The sequence below is a fragment of the Leptosomus discolor genome, chromosome 2 (assembly GCF_034619465.1).
Source record: "Leptosomus discolor isolate bLepDis1 chromosome 2, bLepDis1.hap2, whole genome shotgun sequence".
In the NCBI taxonomy this organism is placed as follows: Eukaryota; Metazoa; Chordata; class Aves; order Leptosomiformes; family Leptosomidae; genus Leptosomus; species Leptosomus discolor.
The window spans coordinates 57,086,896-57,112,338 of NC_141392.1; the positions used below are offsets into that span (position 1 = coordinate 57,086,896).

Sequence of the window (25,443 nt, forward strand, 5' to 3'; positions counted from 1 at the left end):
CAGCTCCAGAGTCCTCAGCACAGGAAAGACATGGACCTGTTGGAGTGAGTCCAGAGGAGGGCCACGAAAATGATTAGAAGACTGGAACACCTCTCCTGTGAGGACATGCTGAGAGAGTTGGTGTTGTTCAGCCTGGAGAAGAGAAGGCTCCAGGGAGGCCTTGTGGCCTACCAGTACTTAAAGGGGGCCTCTGAGAAAGATGAGGGCAATCTTTTTAGCAGTGCCTGTTGAGATAGGACAAGGAGTTTAGGCTAAAAGAGGGTGGGTTCACACTAGATATAAGGAAGAAATTTTTTATAATTAGGGTGGTGAAACACTGGAGCAGGCTGCCCAGAGAGGTAGTAGAAGCCCCATCCCTGGAAACATTCAAGGTCAGATTGGACAAGGCTCTGAGCAATTTGATTGACCGAAAGATGTCTCTGCTTACTGCAGGGGGGTTGGACAAGATGACCTTTAAAGGTCCCTTCTAACTCAAACTATTCTATAATTCTATGATTCTACAATTCTATGATTTTATTTTCAGGAAAAGATACTTCTCAACAGAAAAAATGAAAGAACTAATCGGGTGACCAAGAAAATAAATTCTTGCAATACTAAGAAATAAAATGAAGAGAATCAAAATTAGTCTAATATTTGAAATAACACATTAAGACAAGATTTATGATGCATCCATCTACTCAGCTTTTTGGTGAAGAAAATTCTACTTTAATTATGACATCTCAGGGTTTGATACACTGTACCTATTTTAGATAAGTTCAATTGCACAAACTTGCAATTCTCTCTTTTTTTGCAAGAGTACATAGTGGAAAGAGAGTTTGAAACTGATCTGAGAGAGCCTCCTGCTTAGCAAGCCGTTGTAAGCCCACATCACCTTGATTCATTTAAAACTTTAATTGCTACAACTTGCTGATAAGCATTGCAGACTATTGCACAGGTAACACTTCTGGTGGTCCAGCTTCCCTGATCTGTTGCTGTCGGTTGCCCATATCAGCTGTTTGTTTCTGAGGAAAATGAGAGAACTCCCATCTTGGAATACCCTGTCCAGAGAGAAGCCGTCATGCATCTTTTCAGTGCTGTTGACTTTCTCACAAAGCGCTAAGGTTTGTATTTCATGGAAGATTTAATTATCTGTACAAGTGTCCATGTCTGAACTTAGCTGCTTTTCAACTAGATTAAGGTCAGTGTTTAATTCTGTTTTATAATTATCATCTCAATAGATGCATTCAGTAAACTAAAATCACTAAATTTCCTCATTTTATAGCTTAGAATAATTCAGTTTTGTTATATTTCCATCTACTCTTAAACAAAAAACTAACCCTAGTCATAGAATTCTTTAATTTGTATATTTTTACCATCTGCTCTGGTACCTGTGTCCCAATCAAACTAAATAATCCCAGCATTTCTTATCAAGTTGTATCTTGTTCACTGACATCTTAAAAGCAGATATTTTTCATTCAAGTGCTTAACTTGGTATTTGGATATGTCATTTTAAGCACCAGCTTTGAAAGCCGTCAGTCTTTCATTAACAATCAGGGTATCTTTGCTCAGTATTTTTTAAAACCGGTTTCATGCAAAAAAGTCCTAAACAAAACAAAACAAAACAAAAGATTCAACATTAAAATTGTGCCAGATCCAAATTTTAAGATTAGAATATTCCTAAATTTTGGGGATTCCTGATATTCATTGTAAAACAACAGGTGTAGCTGATTCTGTGGGGTTTTTTAACCATGGGCAAAACAAAACCTCATACAACTCTTCAGAGAACAAGGGTTTGATATTCACAGCAGAATGTTTACGGACATCCATTTTCTGCAATATATTTAAGATGAAAATAGTTAAAAACAGGTCCTACAGAATTTATCACACAAATATAAAATCATATATTTTATTGATTCCCATACCTTCTCCATTAATTCTGGGTCTGTGTCATTCAACATCTTGGCTATTTTCTTTTGTAGGGGTGTTATTATTGCTATTTGTTATATTTAGCAGCAGTATCTACAAATTCCAACAGGGAATTAACACTGCATTGTATTACTGTCCAAACAATTAGCTGAAAGCCTGTTTGTGTTCCAGGGAACTCATATTTTAGAACGGGGTGTAGAAAGGAAAAGAATTGGCAAAGGAAATTTGAAGTACACTTATTAAAATACTGATGCGTACAGTTACACTGTCAGGCCCAGTTAGTTCCTCAAACTAGCCAAGGAATAATGTCAGATACTTAACAATCCTCATACCGTAAATTAATATACTAATAAAATGGTGTTTATTAAAACCTCTTGTCACATTTCTTCCTTATTAAAAATTCCCACCAAATACAAGTACTTTTGAATGCTTAAGAAAGGTCTTTAACATAGAAAATCATTAAAGGAAAGAGAAAGGAATTTTCATCTCTATCTCTGGACATTTTGGGGTTCAAAAAGTTTCAGAGAAGGAGGAGATTTGGTATTGTTCTAAGTCAATTTGGTCTAGCTGAGGAAATGACGAGAAGGAAACTACTTCCCCGTCTCAGGAACCATGTGGTGTTCCAAGATAAGGCAAGCACTTGCTAATTCAAGTCCACAGGCAGGAAACGTGATACATTCATTTCCTTTCAGGCAAACAACACAGTTCCCTAGCAGCACAAAAGCATTGCTTCTACTGCTAAATCTCAAACGTTCAGAAACCCATTGCTCCTCTGTGGACATACCATTCTTTATTTGTTATTTGAATGTTATGGATAGAAACAGTACTTACTCTCCAGTCACATGGCCACCAAAGTTTTGGGGTAAGGATTTTGTTTCTTTTTGTAGAATATCGTTAAAGTAGATGCTGAGATTTGCTGGTGATTGCCTTAAAAAATACATGTAGATACTTTCAAGTCTCATGTTGGAAGCAAAAAGTAATGAACAGATTTTGTATTTCTTGTAGTGCAAAAGATTATTTTCCAAATGTTTCTTTGACAAAGTTTCGTCATGTTTTTAAACTAATCAAGACAGCAGGAACTGCTGGGGCAGAATTGATTGTTTGACAGAGTTCATTATTGAAGTGAGTTGAAAAGGTGTCTATTGACTTCAGTATGTTTCACATCAGGTAGACATTCTCAACCGTTTAATGGATGTACCTACACAGCAGACATGATCGGCTTCATCTTCTGATGAAAAAGAGATAGCGAAAACTAAATGTGTTGCAACCTTTGGAATAAACTCTTACTCCTCTAGAATGAAAAAATATTTGTAATTTGTTGTGGTGCCTCATGATCAAGTTTTTCTTACTTTTTCCTCAATATATATTTTGATTATTATCCGTTAAGACTGTTTCTTTCACCGAAACCTGGGAATGTTTCGTTAACTGAAATGTATAGAATATGAGGTGGAAGTATGTGTTATACTGAAATTAGTTCAAGGTAATTAGATTCAGTGACTTGATCCTAAATGATTCTATGCAACAGCTGTGGAGAACCTGTCCCTCCAAAAAGCTCTATTGCTTGCTATGTTTAACTTTAATGTGTATTAGCATTTAGCATTAGAGTGAATCATATGATGGTTTTGTCTATTATATTATTGTTATTAAGCAATGACCCCTCTAAGAATCTTTGCACTATCTAAAACTAAAAATTAATAAGCATTAGGAAAATAGGACTTTTATTGCATAGAAGTGCACTGGGGAAAGAGTGGAAAATAACTATACAAGAAGATTTAAGGAAGTTCTTTCCTTAGCATAAGAAACAAGAATCTGTTGAATGCCGCCCACGTTTCCTGCAGTGACACATACATTTTCCTACTGGGAGACCATGAGCAACTCACTTAATTTTTGTGTCTTGGGATAAAGAGTAGGATAATGATACTGGACATCTTTGAGAAATACTTACATACTAACTGAGGAAAAAGTACTATTATTGTTTCAGTGTCTCTTGTTGTCTGGAGGTTGTCTGCTGGACTCTGAAGAATATAACTTCTGTAGAGTGGAACTACATGTAATTCTAAAATGGCGCTTTCAGAACAAAAAATAAAGTGCTTTCATCAACATATATTTTAAGAATCCTTGTAGTGGCCCTTGTTTCTGCAGATTTGCTTTTATTCTGAGATACATTATTGCTTCACTGTCATGGAAACATACTTAAGAAACGACAAGGTTATGTGAAACTCTAAGGATTCATTAACCGTGCTTCTCAGACTGTGGGCAGAGTGTTCTCTATCTTCATGAACAGTCAAAAAGAGTACCTAAGAAGTGAATGTTTAAATCTCATGGCATACTTCATGCTGCTGGCTCCACTGGTGCTGCTGTTACTCTGTCGTTTCATTTAAGGTAGTTCTGCAGATGCACCAAGCCCCGGTCCTTTGGTATCAAGCGTTGCACTTGACAACATGGAGCACAACATGCATGTGCTGTCTTATTCCTGAAAGGGCCAGCATCTTCTTTTGCCAGCATTGCCCACCTGGCTTGCCAGGGACTGCTACTGTGCCCTTTGCTTATGCCTTGACAGCAGATGAACCTCACAGTTTGGGTTTTTTTGAGGAGATTGCATGGTCTTGGGAAGGCAAGATGCCTCTTAGGTTTGTCTTATTTTTCTGATAGATTTTAGAAGAGTTAATAGCATTTCCTCTTTCTTTCCTATAGGTATGTCATATGTGTCAGACTAAGGAGGGACATTATATAGTCTGTGTCAGGAGACGATGACTGACACAAGCTCACTGTGAGGAAACTTCACTTAAAATTATAGAAGTGCATTTTCTGACATCCTTAGAGATACATGACCTGAGGTAAAAATGAAACTACACAAAATAGATGTAAACAAAATGGAGTTCTTTATCAAATGAGAACACAGTACTTGAAAATTTTTTTCAGGATTAGGCTTACAGCCTGTTTCATTGTTTTTCTAAGCCATCCACTACACAGTGCTGTGTGTCTGAATACATTACCAAGATGCAGATCCTTTTCCACGCATGTGTGACTTCTCAACAGCTCGCATGGACTTGGCCAAAGTGGAAACTTGAACATGTGTGCAAAGGTTTGCTGAGAGGGACTTTGTGAGGAAAAAAATAAATGCTGTAAAATGTAAAACTATTCATAATGATATTTAATCTCTTACAATTTTATGAACCATCTATTGTTTAACAGCTGGTTTCCTACTGTGAAAAATATATAGGCATCCTGTTTTCTAAAGTTGTCCAGTTTCCAATGGTAACTTCACACAACAGCATCTTAAAAGTGACTCTAAGCATTTTAAAACAATGAACAAACTAAAATGTCCTCCACTTATTTATGTATGAGCACATACAAATCTTTTTACAACTGCTCCAAGCTAGTGGAAGTGTGCATGAATAAAGATGTGTAGATAAAAACAAGATATACACATCTTGATGTAAGTCATGCTGTGTGATTGCCTAAGTAGTCTAAATCCTCTCTCTATACTCATGCAGAGACCTTAACAAATAATAATATAAAAAAAAAAAAGCGTAAGTTTTTGCAAGCTCAGTGTAAAGTCAGTGACAGCCTAGAGAGTTGATAACATGCTTAGCTGGAGATTCTTCTTTTGAATTCAGTCTTCACCATCATCATTCTGCAGTATTTTTGAAATGCTAAATTATGCAGCAGAGTAAACAGAAGAAGCAAAACAGCAGTTTTGCTGGTGTAAAATCAGTTCTGATGGAAAAAAAAATCAAAAAGAGGGATATTAACCTCCTTTTCTGGTTTAAATTCATGATTTTCATTATTTCAGCTCTAGCTCCTGTCCGTGTCAGCAAATATCCTCTGTGTAATGTGTCATGAGCACAAAACAGTGATTCTGATTCTTTCTTTGCTAGAGCTGTTCCCTACTACAGATATTCCTCAGAGTCTTTATAGGCTTACATGCATGTTTCAGACAAGCTGTCTGAGCTCCTGCAAGAATGCAGGAGCTCATCTCTTTCAGGTGCCAGCTTCTATGAAGCTGTGTAACCTCCAGTCACCCTACTTTGCAGTGGGAATCCATCGTATGGTACTTCAGCAGAGGTAGGAAGAGAAACACTTAAAGGCAGCCTCTGCTGCACTTCAGCACCATTGGTGTCACATGGGACTGTAAACTGTTTCAAAAGGAGGTTTGGCAATAGGTAAGTGAGAAATTCAGGGTTTGATACCCATCCATCAACTACTAATCTCATTTTTTTCTGTTTTAATATAGTCCTTATGGAGTTAATTTTGATTTGTAAGTTAACAGTGGGAGCAAAGATGTTTCCATTTTAACCAGGAGTGCATTTCTTGTAATTCCTAAAAGCATTTCAGTCGCACACAATTAAATACAATAAATGCTTTCGAGACAATCTTATTTCTCCAGTGCAGATAGTAATATACTTTCAGATCAGGAAATTTAATTTAAATAGCACATTTGATCAATATGACAGCAGCAGAGAGAAAAAGTGTAAGTAGATATTAATCAACATAAACTTAGATCCCTAGACTATACTTCAGTCTAGTTTTACTCAAGTATCTACTTAAAAATGTAACAGTACAATTTAATACCTTAACATTAAGGATAATTTTTCTTTTATTGAATCAGAATCCAGTGTTATTTGTCCAGTATGTGGAAACAATGCCATATATCAGCTGGCTTCCAGCATTCTAAGACTGCAAACTGCCTGGCACTAATACTTTAAGCATTATCACTTGACATTATAAGCAACAAATGCACTCATGGTTTTAAACATAATGTTGAATTTTGTGCTGTCTCTCCCTCAACCCACTGCATTTCTGCTCATTCAAATGTGCCTGTTTGCTTGAAAGAACTCAGACTATATAACTTTCTGGAAAAGATGGTCATTAGGGATGAGCATATTCTAATGTCGGGCACTGTGTTGTGGTATCATGTTACTGGTAGCAATAATGGTGGTTAAAGACTTTGCGTCATTCTCTTTACGGACTGAAATACTACCTGTGAAGGGCAGCACTGACATGAACAGTAACACACCTGTCAAACACATGCAAGTCCAACCTAGACAGCCATGGGACCTGATTCCTCTTCTGGGATCCTTCATGGGTCCTTCATCCTCCATTCCTGCCATGGCAGATTAGGAGGAACAGCAGCAAATCCAGTCCAGTTCTTTGCAAGTGAGAAAAGAAGCTCTTCTGGCTACCTGTGTGGTGACTAGGTTAAGCCTGTTGGCTTCTACTCTGATGACTGTAGCAGCATATTTCTACCACATTTCCAGCATACCCACTGGGTGGTCTCTCCTCGTTCCCTTTTCTTCTCTTCACACACTTTGTACCCTTCCAGTCTAGCTTTAGCAGCAGCAAATAAAGACTCTGGGAGCTGCCTCAGCTGTCCTGCTGGAGATGTGGACACACAAAGGCTACAATTTGGAGCCAGCTGTGGAGCACTTGACAGCAGATGTGGCAGTGGTACATCTACCAGGCTACTACTCTTCCTACTTTGATAGCTGGAAAAGACCAGCATAAACCAGAGTACCACAGAGGACATTTATCTTAGGCATTGCTAATAGGGCAGAGGACTTTACTAAGCTGAAGATGCAATTCCTTTGCTGGCAGATAGGAGGAAGTGAAAACACGACATGGAGCCATTTGTAGATGCTTTACACCACTAGAGATTTCTTTTCTTAGTAGCAAAAACCTCCAGGCTTGAAGTGAAAGAAAGTAGGAGGAAAACATGTCAAAATTAGAGCCTTAGAACTCAGGTGCAGTACCAAACTCAAGGATTGCTGGTTTTCTTCTCTTCCATTCTTCTTATTCCATTTTCTTCCTTTTCAAAATTCACCCTAGCGTGCATATCCTTCTTGGTATTTTAATTCATGATCATCAGCCAAAATAGAGAAAGGTGACTGAAGACACTGCATCAACTGGAATTTTTTCTTACACCTGGTCTCTTTTTTTTTTTCACTTTTCTGTGTTTTGGAAAACTCCAGTGCTTTTAAAAGCGCAGTACTTGACAGTATATCACACATCATAAGGAGCTCACAGCACAAGGAATAAATGTCTTCACAAGAGATATAAGATTATAGGTTAGATCATTGATGTCTGCAAAAGTTTTGAAATGGGATGTGAACAAGTGATTTTGAAATCACTCTGCTGGAGTCAGACAACTTCAGACTTTATACGCTCCTGTTGTTGGAAGCAGTCCCAATGGGAGAGCAGAGAGAGGGAGAGGCAAAATACTTTCTTTCAATTTCATGATGCAGTCCTGCTCTAGTGTTTTGCGGAATAATTCCTTCCAGTGCTTATCCAAAGCAGTAGGACGCTGTCCTCTTCAGAAAACAGAGACTGAAAATAAGGATAGAGCCTTTTAGTGTGCAAATATTAGTATTGCCACAACCCAAAACACCACACTGTTTTTGATGACTAAGTAAGCAGTTCTTCATTCATAGTACTATTGGGGACAGGTATTGGGTTTGTGTGGCAAGGTTTGGGTAGCATGGGTGCTACAGGGGTGGCTTCTGTGAGAACCTGCTAGGAGCTTCTCCTATGTCAGATAGAGCCAATGCCAGCCAGCTCCAAGACAGACCCATGAGCCAAGGCCAGTCCCGTCAGCAATGGTGGTAGCACCTCTGGGATAACGTATTTAAGAAGGGGAAAATATTACTGCGCAAGAGCAGCTGCAGTGGAAGAGAGGAGTGAGGATATGTGAGACAAACATTTCTGCAGACACCAAGATTGGTGAAGAAGGATGGGGAGGAGATGCTCCAGGCGCTGGAGCAGAGATTCTCCTGCAGCCTGTCGTGAAGACCATGGTCAGGCAGGTGATCCCCCTGCAGCCCGTTGAGGTTAACAGTGGAGCAGATTTCTGCATACACCCCATGAAGGACCCCACTCCAGGGCAGGTGGGTGCCCGAAGGAGGCTGTGACCCTGTGGGAAGACTGTGCTGGAGCAGGGTCCCAGTAGGACTTGTGGAGAGAGGAGCCCACACTGGAGCAGGTTTGCTGGCAGGACTTGTGACCCTGTGAGGGACCCATACTGGGTCAGTTTGTTCCTGAAGGACTGCACCCCATGGAAGGGACCCACCCTGGAGCAGTTTGTGAAGAACTGTAGCCTGTGGGAAGGACTCACGCTGGAGAAGTTCATGGAGGACTGTCTCCCGTGGGAGGCACCCCCATACTGGAGCAGGGGAAGAGTGTGAAGAGTCCTGCCCCTGAGGAGGAAGGAGCAGTAGAGACGTGTGATGGACTGACCGCAATCCCTATTTCCTGTCCCCTGCACCACTGGCAGGAAGGAGGTAGAGAAAATTTGGAGCAAAGTTAAGCCAGGGAAGAAGGGAGGGGTGGGAAGAAGGCGTTTTTAGGATTTGCTTTTATTTCTCATTACCTTTCTCTAATTTGATTGGTAATAAATTAAATTAATTTCACCAAGTTGAGTCTGTTTTGCCTCTGACAGTAATTGATGAGTGATGTCTCCCTGTCCTTATCTCAACCTATGAGCCTTTCATTATATTTCCTCTCCCCTGTCCAGCTGAGGAGCAGGAGTGATAGAGCAGCTTTGGTGGGCACCTGGTGTCCAGACAGGGTCAACCCACCACAAGACAATAAATGAAAATTTTATTCCAGTGATAACTGACTTTGTCAGTTTTGAATTTCTTCAACTTCATTGCCCTTTTGCAGTTAGTTAAAACAATATATAAACAATAGATAAAATTACCCAATAAGAATAATTATTAAAGCAAGACAAATTCGTCAATATCTGGCGAGCGAGAGGGAAAGGAGCAGAATGGTCCCAGCAAATGTTATCGGAGGAAGGGATGATCCATATTGGTTTAGTGAAGTCAAGTGTGTCTGAAACAATACATCTGAGTTCTTGGGCCAGGGCCTTGTGCTAATACCTCTCCAATGTCACAGACAGTGATATATATGTATGTACAAAATGCAGTCTTCACACTGAATCTGCATCTCCCCATCTGGCATACACTGACTATGTCTACAGAGACAACTTACCTGCTCAGACTTACCAGAGTACTTTATCATACTCTACCTTAACAAGTCTGTCTGCTTAACACTTGAATTTCAGAGTCTGGATTCTGGCTCATCAGGGATACAGATCCATCACTCAGGACTTGCAACTCAGGGCTTTACATCCTGGTGTGTGATACTGAAGGACTCCAATGATTGAGCAGACTTCTGTTCCTGTCATGATGAAGTTAATATGAGAGCCAATTGTATGTGAACAAGCCCTTCTTCCAGCTCCCCACTTATCTTTTCCAATCAAATAAATGGCTCATACTTCCAGGTTTGTTACCATAGGTTTTCTAGAGTCCTGCTAGTTCTTTATTGCTTGTTTAACCTTCCATCTTCTAATATTTTGTCCTTTACTATTCAAGCTGGAGCCTTTAAAAAAAGCAGAATTTGTACATCTCAAAGCTGCCTTTCCATACTCTTAGGACCTCTAATAACAAAGAGCAGCTTGTCTTTCTTTCCCATTTCACAACCAAGTATATCTACTGATGTTAGAAAAAGAGCTTGTTTTGAAGGGCAAATAATCCAAATGCCCTCATTGATTGGTTCTAGTATATGTCAGTGACATGTGAATTTGGACAACCCAATATAAAAGTAGTCATACACATAAAATAATAAATAGAAAGGAGGGATGCACTTCCTAGTTTAATCAGAAAGATCTCTGAATTCACTGCATGAAATGGCTTGGAAAACTGCTAGAAAAATATAGCCTTGGAGACATTTCCCTGTTTCTTAGACCAGGAAATGTTGATCGGATGGACTAATTAGAGCATTATTCCCCTAAAATACGTGCAAAATATTATCTGCACTAGAAATTTCTAGTTGTGTGAATGGTGTGAGTGCTAATATAAGGTATAATGCAGAATGAAGTAGAGTGTGCGCATACCGCTTTGTGTCAGTCTGGTATGGACAGACCATGTCCTTGGGGCTGCAGATTTCCCCAATTCTATCAAATAACACACCTGTAAGTGTACCTGGCTTAGTGGCTCTGTAGCTGTGTTGAGCAAAGGAAAAGGTGACACAAAGCTTCCTCCCACTCCTCCTACAAGAAACCTGCCAACACTGCACAAAAGTTTTGTCAACTTCAAAATTTGTTCACGATCCTGAGGTAGGAATCCTGACATGGAGCAAAATACTTTAATACTTCCAAAATTCACTGAGAAACTAGAATTGTTTTATTTTTCTACGGTCAACTTGAACTTAGAGAAGGCTTGATCCCACAAAAGATGTTTGTGGAAATACGCATACTGGGAGGCAGATCTTAGCTGGGTTTCTGGAAGGTAAGACAGATGGTTCCTCCACGTTTCAGGTCCCTATTTGAAAAATAGAGAAAACTTCCCTGTGCTACTTCATAGGAATGTTGTAAAGAGAAAGACAATGAGGTAAAATGTGACACAGAATCAGACAGAAAACCAGTTCTGTTTTTGCAAATGCTTCCTGTAAACACACTGTGTTTTTTCATGTACATTTATCTGAGGAGCATATGTACAACACAGATATAAAATACGATACATTTTTAAAAAAAAAAAAAAAAGAAAGACAATGAGATCTTTATGGTAATGTCACAACCTCAAAATGTTTCTTATTACCAGTCTTAAATCTAGTGCATCTAGATTTAAGTTCTCGCTTCTGCTCCTCAGTGAAATGTTACATGATGCCACAAATTTAATGGTGAAGCCATGTTTCTGGATTACTTAACCAAAGATTTCACTTGAATGAGTCACTTTTTTCATATTGATGAAGAAAAATTGCAATGTATCTGCGTGGTGAATTTGCAGAAATCAGGACTGTGAAAATCCTATCAGCTCAGCAGAGCCTTTAGGACAAGGATCAGCTTTGGTTTTGTCTCTTACAAATGCCACACGCTGGGACCTCAGACAGAGCTTGAGAACATAGCATACAGACAAAACCAAACAATGGCAACACCATTAAAACTCAGCTTCATCTATATAGGAACTGAGACAGACTGGTTTTTTCACCTGTTGGAGAGGGCTGCAGAGTTGTGCATCCTCCCAGGCCTAGCAGCATCAGAGTAACTTTTGCTGCATGGCTTCCGGAGCAAAAGAGATTTCCCCTGGCCAATGGCAATCTCTTTTTTTCCCCTTCAGATGCAATACTGGTCCATGTGAAAATCCTGTGATAGAGATGTAGAAAATGTCACACAACTAAGTAACTTCTCAAGTGCTCAAGTGGTCAGAAGCTGATTTAAGTATCCCACAAAATTTTGATAATGATCATGGTAGCTACAGGACTGCTGGGGAAAGGGAGATGCACTCATACTACCTTTCCTCTGCCTAAACCAGTTAAGATCTCTACAAGGAAGAGAGTTGTTGTCCTGTCTACCAAGTCAAGGTCACCAAAAGCTCTTCCCATTTCCAGTTCCCCTGACCACCGTGTGAGCTGACTTGGGATGTGTCACAAGGCAGCAGCAGAGCAGCCTGGGCCAGTGACTCAAACAGGACACAGCTTTCATATAAATAGTGCTAATAGTGAGAGAAATGGCAACAAGACTGTGGGTTTAACTGAAGGAAGATAAAAGATAGCATGTAATGGTGAGGCATTAGCAACGGCAGCAACTGTGTTTGAACATCAGACCTTCAGTGGCAACATGACAGCAGTGTATCTCATTCCTCTGTAACACTCAGGGTCCCTGGCTCCTCCTCTGAAGTCCTCCAGAAATATTCTTATATCAAATGAGAAATAAATCTATGACTTGTGATGTAATCAAAATGGAAGGCATCGCTCATCTGCACCCTCTCAGCTTCAGGATATACCTCTCTGCACGCTCTCAGCTGTGTTTGCGAAGGGCTGATTTGTATGCAGCTTTTCAGTTGGATTTCTTATGCACGTGGCAGTACTGCTTGCTGAAGCAGCTGTGTCTGTGTGCTTCATTGTCTTCCAGTATTGCTACAGAGAGCCTGAAGCTGACAGGCAAGCAATGCTGCACTGCACCTTCTCATGCTAGTCATGCTTTTGCTAAACTATTGTAGGAAGACAGCACTTCCTCTGTGCTCCATCAGGGACTGGAGTCAAGGTCATATGTCAAAACTAAACATAATCTGCCCATGCTGATTTCTTCAGGAGACAACTGTGTCTTAGCCTTATGCTGCGTTTTATTTTCCAGCTAGCTTTCGGAGGTGCCATTTTGTTTCAACTGTTAGATTACTATTGTTTTGCATAAGTCCTACGTAAAAATTTATCAGATAAATCACATACTGTCTTCTCAAGGTGTGGAATGAACCAAACTATTCCACATTTAATATATTTACGCTTATTTTGCTATCAGTTAAGTAAAAGATTTGACAAGCACGTGAAATTTTAACTGCTATTACTGAAGGAAAGGGGATTATATCAATAGTCAGGCCTTATATTTACGAAGATAATATGTAAATCCATTCCAAGATCTTATGTGCAGGCCTGTCAGAGAGATAAAAGTAGATTAATGAGAGACCCTTATTCTGGCAAGCCCGAAGAAAAGAGTATTACTGTAGTTGGATGAAAGCAACAAACTATGTCATGAAGAGATCAGTTTTATTCTTGCACGCTGTCTATTCAGAGCACGATTTCTTCCTTGTATATAAATTATTCTTTTAAAGTGAGTCTGTCATCCTCAGGCTGTGTTTTGTTGCACCCTAATTACTACTTCTTTCCTGCTTTCCCCACCCCCTCCCCCCATACAGCCATTGATTTATCAAGCGCTTAACCATCTTTAGCAGGAAGGACATAGATCTGAGGTAGTAGAAGGAAGAGGCAAAGTTTCTTCAGAGTATTATTTGAATATTAATCAAACACTCAGCACATAGACCTTTTTGCAATTGCACCTACTGTATTGACTGAGCACGTAGTGCTGCTCATTGTCACAGCAGCTGCCAGAAACATCGTTCTTTATCTACTCATCAAATATAGAAATCTCCTCTTTGGGAAATGAAGTATATTTCTTCCAAGCTCCACACCAGTGAATGTGTTGGCATGCAAATGTGTCACATAATAAAAGGAGCTTAGTGCTGTGCTTTCTCCCCAAGACAAACCCCCTGTAGCTGCATGCTCAGATGCTAAAGCCTAGCAGGATTCATATTCAGATGGATTAATCTCAGCACATTGTCGGTGCAAGGGTTCTGCCTCAGTTCTTCTTGTAGAACCTGTTGAAGGAAAATGCTCTGTATTTATACACAATTTCCCATTTTACCATTGTAATTCATTTAACCAGGAGTCAAAAACCTTTGTGAGCCAAATGACTGGCTGTGAGTGGTGCATCTCCCTTATACAGAAGATTAATCTGAAGCATGGAGATAGAATATGTCCACAACCACAAAAGAGGGTGCAAAGTAAAATCAAGACTCAAGATTGACCCTTTTGTCTTTGTAAGATTATCTTAATTTTATAACCCTATCCTTTTGTCTAGGGGAAAAAGGGAAGAAAATCAGAAAATACTATCAATAACAGTACAGACAGCTTCATTTTTTCCTGGTTTTCAAGGTAGAAGATTCACTTCCTATACAAACTTAATAAAAGACACTCATTCAGAGTTTGAAACCTATTGCATAGCAGTTAAGTTTGCACCAAGCCATCCTAAATTACTCTCCTAACATAATTTATTCCCCTTCTACTTGAGGAGATGGAAAAGAGACTTATGTGAGTTTGATTTTCATATATTGAAAATGGGACAACAGAAACCTAAGATTTACCTGTCAAATAACCTCAACCAAAACTCCATCAACAACACAAATATATAAAGCATTGTTAAGAAACAATGTCTAGAAAATTTTCAGCAAAATAATTGGGGGAGAAAAAAATAGGCAGTTCAATGCAATGAAAAGTCTTCTTTGGGTTCTGACACATGCTTGCTGAATCAAACAGCCAGGGCAGTTTCTACTTCTCAGCAGAGGCCTCTGCTCTGCCTTGCTTCTCTGGCATTTTATCGGCAGATGAAAAGTAATTCCCTGTTTCAGATATTTGAATTCACAATTCAGCATCTTAACACACACTTATGGCATATTTGACCATTTAACTGACATCTGTTAATTCTAAACCCTTTGCTTTAAAAAATTATGTTATATTTTTGATATGTCTCTGTTATCCAGGTTAATGGAAGGATGAGCCAACTAAGCAGACACATGACTTCTGTGGAAGCTGCATACCTTATGCAGGCAGAGTATAAATGAAGGAGACCACTGATAGCTCTGTTAATTGAGAAGTGTAGGAGTATCTAGGCAAGCAGGACCTGGAACAGCCTGGTACAAATACAGCCTCCCAGACACCACTGGCTCATGTGAGACAAGAACCAAAGTCCCACTTCACACTGAATCTTCAGCCTGGATCATCTGTCCTGGGTCATGAAGAGTTGACTAATACTCCAGATCAGCAGTCATCTCACTTAGAAATTATATGAGCATTTATCAGCTTGTGGTTATACAGATTCCTGTGAGGATTCCTGTGAGTACTACTTGATTAGGTCTCCTAGCTCACACTGAAATAGATATCCATAGACATATTCGTCACAAGAAAAATATTTGAAACTGATTGATGGTCACACAGGAAGTACTGGGAGAAAGAAAGCTCAAATTTCTGAACAGCAGATAACTGACTGAAGAACACAGTGCTATCACATGTGAACATACTTCTGTATTCTCAAATGTTCACTATTATACCTGTTCCCCAAGGAAGATAAACGTAGCAGGAGATTTATTGCTGCAGTGAAATAGTAGGAAAATCTGATTTAAATTTTTTTCCTGCTCCTTGAGTTCTTGTTTATCAGATAATTTAGATCAGTATTCAGCAAAGTTCACAAACAGCTCCTCTTCCTCCTATTCTTCAACTTTGTACAACTTTCTTAATTTTCATCTGAAGAAGGCCCTAGTTTTAGCAATCTCAAAAAATAATTAGACTGTAAATAGAACACTAAACACTATTTTCACTGAAGGCTATTTTTGAACAAGCAATACACAACTTAGACCTGCCAGCAGAATACTTTGTGGCAGTATTTCAAAGGCAGTATATTTCTGAGTAAGAGACTGTTTCTGAGAAACTTTACAGTTTTGGGGCCCAGTAGATTTCCTTCAACTTCTGCCAAGACACTATGTTGTACGTATCTGTTTCCTTCATGTAAATTTAAAATGGAGAGTAAGAGGGATGGAACTGGGAAGGGGAGATTGCTCTTCTCCTGGGAAGTAGCTGAGCAGGTTGCAGGGGGGAAGGGAGAGTGATTGCACATCTAAAAGCAAGGAAAAGAAACAAGGTCCTGCCTCCTGGGTGATGGAAAGAACCACCTGAGACACAGACACAAATGTACAGAGATTGCAGAACTTCCAAAAAGCACTGCATTGAGGACCATTGTTTATAGGATGTACTGGGCAGGCTGACATGTGGTCTTTATTTCCGGTATACCTAGTATCTCAAGGTACTCAGAGTGTGCCTTGTCACTCTGAGCTTTCTCTTTTAAAATAATCTACTTTATATTCCAATAAATCTTGGCCTTTCAGTATAAATACTTCTTGGCCTTTTATGGGTTCTCACAGCAAGGACAAGCTCCATCTGAAGCCCTGTTTGGGTCAGGCAGACTCTTCTCAGACCACAGGCAACAGAATTGCTGTGATGGGACTGAGGATGATTTCAATGTACTCCTTACCCTACAGGCTTCCCAGTAATCTGAAAATCTTGAGCTTGTTCTAACCCTGGATGTCTTCTGTTTTCTTACATATAGCATATATGTTTTGGTATTTCCTCCTTAATTTTAAGAATTTTAGGAAATCCTACTCAATTTTAAGATTTCACTCCACTCACTCATGCTCTGTTCATATAGGAAATTATTTTATTCTCAGGCTCTGTAAAATAATCTTATCAATTAAGTAATAACTATAATGCCATATTGCACTGTGGCAAACTGTGATTCACTGATTTAGGTTCATGCAGAGGCCATATAGCTTAGACCTATGCTCTGTTTTTGTGAGGTTGGTAAGAATGCCTTGCCAGAGGACAGTTTGCTGCACACACGGAAAAAAATCAAAATTATATTACTGACTGTGTAATGCATTAGGAATCATAATGAAACCATGCGGTAACAAAGTTTCTATCTCTGTCTGCACAAAGGAATCTTTGCTTTGTTTCATATAGTTATGCCAAAGGCATTAAATTAAACATGCTGACATCTCTGTCTTAGATGTTTCCTTCTGATTATTACAATTATTCTTTATTTATCATTCCAGTAAAAATCAACTGCCAGTAATATCAAGGGAACACCATTAACTCTGAGTTGGTTTGTGGGATACTGAGATGGCACGTTGCACTCTTCTGGCTTTTTATCACAATGAATTATGGGATTAGTAAACAAAGCAAATGTACTCTGTTGCATGGATATCACTCTGAACATCACTGTGGATGGCAAGAAATATGAATTTAAGAACAGACTTAGCCTCATGCTTCTCCATCAGCACAGATATTTGCACAAAGCCACAAAACTGTACAAGCTTTACTTCATTAAGCTTCTGAACACTTTTGCTGTGCCTCAGTCTACCTTACTTTCAAAGCCTCTGCAAAATGTTAGTCCTAAGTGTTTATGGCAATGTAATTCAGAGTCTTTCTGAGTACTGAGGTCCTATTAACGTCTCTGTAATCTCTTGTTGGAATGTTTCTTGTTAGCTTTTTCTGACACCCTATCTCACTAGAATTAAGATGTTTTATGTATTGTTTAGATTTTCAGATTAAATTTCCAGCAGAGGGCAATCTTGTTCCTAGGTAGGTTGTTCGTCTGTGAAGTTAACCCTCTCATAAACAGCCGTTCCTTCTGCATTTCAAATGGAGAATTAATCCAAGGGCACAGACTGCATTTTTTTCCCTTGTCATTTACTTAATAATTTTTCAGATGCTTCCAGAGCCTATTTGCTTACCTGATCGAAGAAAGTCTTAGAAACTGCACTAAATAACGTCACTATGGACCTTGAACTATCATCCCTTCTACCTTCTTTTTTCAAGACAGGATTAACTACATTACAACAACTCTTGACTGATACTGGTTTTTAGAATCTTTAATGGGCATAGATGCACTATGTACCTGGACTATCTATTCTAGTTCTTACCAGTCCTTGCAGATAGAAACACATTTTTTAATTTCCTTTACTCTATTTTAAACCTAGTGCTTTTTATTTTACCTGCAGTGGGCATAAAAACAACTGTTTAGTTATTAGATGAAGTGGGAGAAATATTTTCTCTTGCCGCAGAAAAGAATCTTGCACTAGCATAGGCTGAATAAAACATCCCCTTAGCAAGCTGTGTCTGAATGCAGAGCATTGGCTTTTCTGACTTACTTATTTTGTTTGTTAGTTCTCATGTCCTGCACAGTCTGCTTTTCTTTCACCCTTTTTTTCCACAGATTCTGTCTTCCAGATGCCACCATCCTCATCTGTTTGTTTTCTGGACGTCACAACTACTTGAACCACCTTGAGCTGTAGCCTGTCACTCTTACTATTTCCACAAGAGTCATGTGTGACCTTCCTTATGCTTTTGCCATGACTAAGATCACAGCTGGTTGATATTAGACAATAACCGATTCACCCACCCAACTGAATCATGGACTACCTACAAATGATTAATGACAGACTGTTTTGCCAATACAATTAGTGACAAAAATCAGGAAGATATTAATGTCAACACTTGTCAGATACAGAGAAATTGCTTTTTTGAACTCAGCATGACAATGGGAGCACAGGAGTCAGTGCTGAGACCAGCCCCAGCTTTAAACTAAGTTTTCTTGGAGTTGGTAGAACTGGCATAAAATTTCAAGTAGTTCAAATCACTTCAAACCTTCTGTGGTGGGAAAAAGTGGTGGCTCTTTGCGGCCAGGATATTCTTCCTTTTCAAACCCGCAGCCCAGGACGAGTCAGGAGGAGTAGCTGCAACCTGTCTGCCTTAGAGATGTACATTTGCTACAGCTGTAGGAAGATGCTACAAGGTTCTTCAAACTTTGATGGACCCTGTCTGGTTTTGCACATATGAGACTGTGTTATGAACATCTGCTGATGACTTACCTGAACCTCACTTGGAACCTGAGACACTGAGGCTCCCGTAAAACAGTATCTGAACCATTCTTACTAGTCAGGTTACTAGATTTGTCGTTTGTAAAATGCAATTCATGCTTTAATGCACTAGCTGGTGCTATATCCTAAGCGGTTCAATGTTCAGGTGTGAATTCACATACTGGTTTGTATGCTTTTTATATCAGTTTTTGTCACTGAGCTTTCATTTTGGGAAAAAATATAGAGTAAAACAGGCTGAGCTGGATTTTTCCGTGTCTGAGATCAAACCTTCTACCAATTGTCAAGGCTTTTCAGCTTTGGGTCAACACAATGTGCGTGTGTGCAAGCAAGTATGCATGTAGGGGGAGGATTGCTTACTGACTTGGACAAGTTTTGAATCACTGGCATATGACACCACATAAAGGAAAGAGAGCTCACAAAAATGTGAGAAGGAAAGAATTAAAGTGGGAATAAATTTAGAATTCTAAAATTTTGATTGAAATTATAAAACCAGCTCTTTTCCACTTTACAACGTGGTGGTATGTTCTGATACTTCTCATTGCTAATACAGCTGAAATCAGTGAGTTTGTACGTTCTGCATACAAGTGTGCTGGAGCCCAAAAGGAATAAAGTTTGCATGTCAGGTGCACAATGTCTCATGCTGGTTTTGGGCAGTTAGAAGAAAAGAAAAATGGGAAAATCACTCTCAGTAAGTAATTACCCTCTAAGATGCTCTTATGTGATTTTGAAAGGTGCTACTATCCCTTTGTATGCTTGGCCAGCTGAAAAGTTTACAAATGTATATATTTGTGAGCATGAGGCAAGGAAGATCTTGTGCCCACCTTAACTTTACACCTTGGGGAATTTATCATAAGGCTATAGGAAAGATGCAAGTCCCGAGGATTTCCTAAGTTTGGGGAGAAAAATGCTGTTACAGTCCATTGCAGCCAGAGCTGAGGCCAAGAGAGAGATTCCTTGGGAAAATGAATCCTCGATGCAAACATGTTTTGAAAGGGATGTCTTACTATCTGATGCAGTCCGTACACATGAAAGGAAAATGAGACCCTCACAGAGATAAGATTGACCTCAGTATGCCTGCAAGGATCCTATTAAGCTCCATGATAGAGACAGGATCCTCCATCACAAAAAGCAAATCTATTTTATGAAGATTTTGGTTGACTCAGGGACTGACAAGTCTAGGTAGGAACTGTGTTGCTAATTTTTGGTGAGATATACCCCAAGGAGAGGAAGAAGAGAATGTAGTCCACTTCTCAGAAGACTTACAGATTGGTATGAGCACCCTTTGGCTGGCCTTGCTACTGACGTCCAGGCTGGATAGGAAGAACTTTTTTCAGGGCCATAACTAGGGAAAGCACCTTGTCAGCCAGTCTATCGTCTTTACTAATAACATGTCCAAATTTCTCCTGTGTGGATTCTATAAGAGTGTTAAGGTTTTGACAGGATATATACTAACATTTCATATATACAGTTCATGGAGAGCTATGAAAGCCCCAAAGAAAGCTGCAACACCCCAGAAAAAAACTTTGCATAGCAGAGGCAATAACCCCCTGTACAAACCTGTAGCACTGCGTTTGCTGAACAGTGCATGCAGAAATCAGAGAGGAAGGATAGGGAGACTTCAGAAGGAATTGCCTGATCTGGATAGATGTTGGGCTGACAGACACACGCCAGCTTGGTGTTCAGATCTGGGGGTAACATCCAGAAGTCACGGGTCTTACTGTGGGTTCTGAACATCCAACCATTTTTGCAGAGATACACTGGAAGTACCATAGATAAGAAAGGTAAAGGTAATGTAGCTGAGACATTCACTTGCTTTTTTTCCTTAACCTTTTATTTCTGGCTTTGTACCTTGAAGTCTGTACTGCGTTGTTGAAAAAAAAAAAGCCTTTGTCCTTCACCTCAACTGGTGCTAGAGATGAGATTGGAGAAAACTGACTGAGGTGGGGTACCAAATCTTTTCGGTTATGGCATAGTCAAATAAAGCAGGCAATGTGAACAGTCTCAGAAACACACAAATCAAAACATATTTGGGGGACCAGCACATGGGGAGTTACTGTTACTGGCAGCACCTCTACCTTATCCCCCAATTTTTATTTTTTTTTTCCTTAAAAGCAGGGGACAGAATGGCATGCACAGGTCTCAGGAAACCATAAGATATTATAGTGGATCCTTGGAAGAGCCTTTATGTCAGTATTGCTCTGACTCTGCTAAAGCTACTTCTGACCTGGCACTGCCCAGATTAAGGAAGAGAAAAACAACTCTGTGATAGCCAGCTGTTTCCTTCAAAATCCCAGGTGCAGCAAGTCACACTCTGCCTTTGATCTTTTTCTCTGTTTGGTAGTATTTTCTCCAATGTACCTCAGGGCTGTGATCGCTGGACGTTCTAAAGAGGAAATCAATGGGCATAGATTTACAATTCTTCAACATAAGGTTTTAGAACTGAATTACATTTCAGTGAAATTCATCCTCTGCAGGGAATGAAAAAAAGCAAGTTCAGCTTATTAGTGTGACCCACGGTTCCCATTGAAGTCAGGGAGCATCTGGAAATAGAAAGAATGGGGTGTCCATAACCAATGAGTCTAGTGATATTTCTATAATAAGAACCAAAAGGATTAAATGTAGGTCCAAATGGAAATGAGAGCATTTGGGGTACCATATGGCAACTGCAATAGTCAGCCAAGTTTCCCTGGGAAATAATTGGACCCTTTATTTTTACATTCATACATAGAGGTAGAAAAATAAAAGAATCAAAGAAGTTAAAGAAAATGAAGACATTGTGAAGGGATAATTGTTTGTGCTGTACCTCCAGCACAGGGGAACAGCACGTGGGAAGGACCGAAGAGCTGCACTCAATACTTTTGTCAATTCCCTCATTTGCTTTTAACAGTGTGAAATGCTGATTTGATTGTGCAGGTCATGAAATTTATGGCTAGAGGGATGCAGTGACAAATCCTCACCACAGTGCATGGCAACCCCAGAGCCAGATATGCTCCAGTGGCTTGCTGTGCTTCTGCTTACACTCAAGACTGCTGAGCCCCACAGAGATCACCTTTGCCTCCTCCCTACTGAATCTGAGAGCCCAAACTGGAGCAGGAATATCAGGTGGCACTAGAGAGCCCTGTGCCTGAGGGATCCCTTGGCAGTCTCAAAAATATAATAACATAAGTAGCATTCCAGCCAAAGTGCAAGAGAAATCAGACTAAAAAAGTATTAGTTCTTGCTCCACTTTCCTGTACCCTCATAGGTACAGCAGTAGGGGTACTCAGACGACTGAAGCTCTAGTCCTTGGTGCTGTCTTTAGGACATTCCCTGGGATCTATTCAATTGGAGCTGGCCAAATCCTGGCTCTCCCTTCCCGCCTTTGGGAGTATGAACAGGAACTTGCAGTAACAGAACGTATTAAATTCATTAAAATGGCACAATAGGCTATTCCTGACCAAAAGGGGCATGATAAGGCCTGCTCTGTCTCTGAAGATGCTTTATGAAGGGCAGAATCATTATGAGTTTGTCAGAAGGCTGCTTGTGGTGATGGAGCTCTGATCTGCAGCTAGGACCTGCAGGGCAGGATGCTGCCTGTAGGTTCTTCCAAAAAGTACACGAGACAATCATCCTTTGACTTTAGCATGCCCAGCCAAGAGTTTCTTAGTTGTAAAAATAAGGACTTAAAGAAAAATTATATTTTAGGGTCAAGTCTAGTCCACCTCTGAACAAAGGACGACAAAGCATTCCCGAAACGGAGGAGTGCTCTGCCCATGCTTTATCCTCACCAGTCTTCTCTTTGTTTTCCCATTTGAAAAGGATAATGGTTAGAAGCCTATCTGAAAGCCGAGGTTACAAGCAAGCAACAGTAGGATTGTATAGCCATCCAAAATATCAGTGGTTTAATTAGAGCTTAAATTTTCTGGGCCTCATGGAACTTCAAGTCTATCCTGAAAAATGTAAGGTGAATAAATTTGGGTAGGAGATTCATGGTGATGTCAGTAATTCATGATAACACTGGTCCTGTCTAGAACCACAGCTGCAAAGGCATGTAGGGTGAATATACAGCCCCTCTGACAGGGTTTGATGTGCAGCATCAAGGGCTAGGTTCAAATTTAATGCTGCTTGGAGTCCCAACCCAGAAACCCATGAAAATTTTATGCTAAACTTTCTGGTGCTTAAGGAGCTAATTTTCCCCAGCTGCGAGTATGAATCACAGAGCTAACAATTTTTCACTGAAGGGAGAAAAGTAAGTAAGGTAGATAAGGAAGGTAATAACAACTAATTCTTAAAGTGCAATTATACTGATAATTATTTACATCTCCCCTGCTGGAAGGAAAGCAAATGTTTGCTTTGCCTCTCCTGCAGTGACCTGCCCTAAGTTAAGGCTTGCTAGGCACCAAGGCCTGACTTAAGCAGAGGTATCTGTTGGTGCATACTGGGGTGCCTCTGCCTGCAAGCTGGTCCCGCTGGCCGTGGCTGGCACCTCTCCTCTCCCTCTGCTGTGTGCCGGCTTCTCCCCATAGCTGTCCCTCAGGCCACGCGCTCTCTATGCCTCTCCAGCACATGCTTTGGCTAACTCCCACAGCTTGGATTCAGTGTCATTATTTTGGGTTCTGGAAATGAATGTTTGTGCAGCACCATAAATTCAGGGGAAACTCTTTAACAGCTGCTACATTGCAAGAAAATTTTGAACACAGTCTCATCTTGCCCTTTTTGGGCTCTAATATCTGCATCCCAGTCCTGGAGATACTACCTTCTGCTGATGATCAGCCATGCACAGTATTAGCTGGCCTGCACCTCTGTTTGCTGTAGAAGTTACTCACATTTTATCTAATGAATACAATTTCCTTTTTAAAAGAAATTCTTCACAGACGTGATAACACAGCACAGAAAGAATGAACATGTTTCAAGATGTCCCATGGTTCTTCTTAACTTATTCCCTCTTTGCTTCACCAGTAGTCAACACAATGTTCCTTCTTGTTTGAGATCCAATTCTTTCTTGAATTTTGAGGGCATCTATAAAGTTTTGCTTTCAATTCAGGCCTTATCCAGGATTACAAATGTATCTCTGAACTTTTTAGAACAGCAATAATTCTGGTGCTCAGTTGCAAAACTAAGTGAAGCTTTCTGAAGTAACTGCCCTATTCTTAGAAATATACAAGGAAAAAATCTTATTCCTCCACACTGTGAGACCATATCAGGGAGAAAACAATCCTAGCCATGCTCTTTTTTTGTTTTCAGATCTCTTACTTCCTGAAAGCATTTATAAAAGAGCTAGAAATTTACTTTTCTTAATGGCAGATTAATGTATCTTTAAACGGCTTTGGGGATGGGAAATATTCAAGAAACTTAGTATTACTAACGGTTATCTCTGACCATAATAAATCAGAATATATTAATTTATATTCATTATTATGAGGATTTAAAGTATCTATTACTCAGCAATAAAAGGCTGGGACGTGTTCTCATATAAATACAAGGCTTACTCCATTAAGAACATGGCAGGAACCTGTTGTAACAGGTGAGTTTGTAATCAGGTACACGTAGAACATAAGCATTTATAAACAGAACAAGTCTCCATAAATCCACACCTCATATTTCCCACAGAAGCAAATGCTTGGCAGTTTTATAACACACCTTGGGGGCTGGTGGGTGGCTGATTCTGGGAGAGACTAAAGATTTTCCCTTGCATTGGTACAGAAACTGGTATTAAACGCAACCTACTTTTTGGATGTTGTTGAATTATGCAAATTAAAGAAAAAACACGGTACAGTGAGAGTAATCTGAACTTCTGTGTTTGTGTTGTAAAGTTAATGTATTATATACAAAGATCTTAAGGTTTGTTCTCTTAAGGAGGCTGCCATTTTCAATTAATTTTATGGCAAGGAAATCCTTCAGTTAATGAAATAACTCTGCTGTGTATTTTTGCTGTATTTCAGAGCAGATAACAATAGCCTTCACAGTGTCCATGGTGGTTGGACTAGTGATTGGAGGGATCATCTGGGCGTTGTTCACTTGCTTGTCCCGTCGTAGAGCTAGTGCCCACATTTCCCAGGGGAACTCCTCAGCCTTCAGCCGTCGGTCCAGACCCTCCTCCCATGGCCACACTACTGGCAGGACTGGATTTTACCGCAACAGCAGCTGTGAACGTCGGAGCAACCTCAGCCTGGCCAGCCTCACCTTCCAGCGGCAAGCCTCCTTGGAGCAAGCCAACTCCTTCCCCAGAAAGTCAAGCTTCCGCGCATCCACCTTCCACCCTTTCCTGCAGTGTCCTCCCCTCCCTGTGGAGACGAACAGTCAGCTGATCACCCTCACTCCCACAAATACCACCACAACCCTTGTGGGAAGCACCACCAACAGCTTAAGCCGGCCTGAATTCCACTGGTCTAACAACAGCCTCCGCATCTGCCACTCCACACAAACCCCCCCTCCTGCCTATGAAACCATCATAAAAGCTTTCCCAGACTCCTGAGCAGGTCCTTGCTGCGAACACATGCATGCATTTTAGGAGGAACCTCAA

The 25,443-nt window shown here is 40.1% G+C and overlaps 1 protein-coding gene across 1 annotated transcript; it reads left to right on the forward strand.

The window, feature by feature from the left end:
• The first annotated feature begins 2,517 nt into the window (after positions 1–2,517).
• On the forward strand, positions 2,518–25,443 carry MYCT1 (MYC target 1). The gene is made up of 2 exons (XM_009948130.2): positions 2,518–2,767; positions 24,863–25,443. The coding sequence occupies exons 1-2, from the start codon at positions 2,518–2,520 to the stop codon at positions 25,393–25,395; spliced, it is 783 nt and encodes a 260-aa protein (XP_009946432.2). The 3' UTR covers positions 25,396–25,443.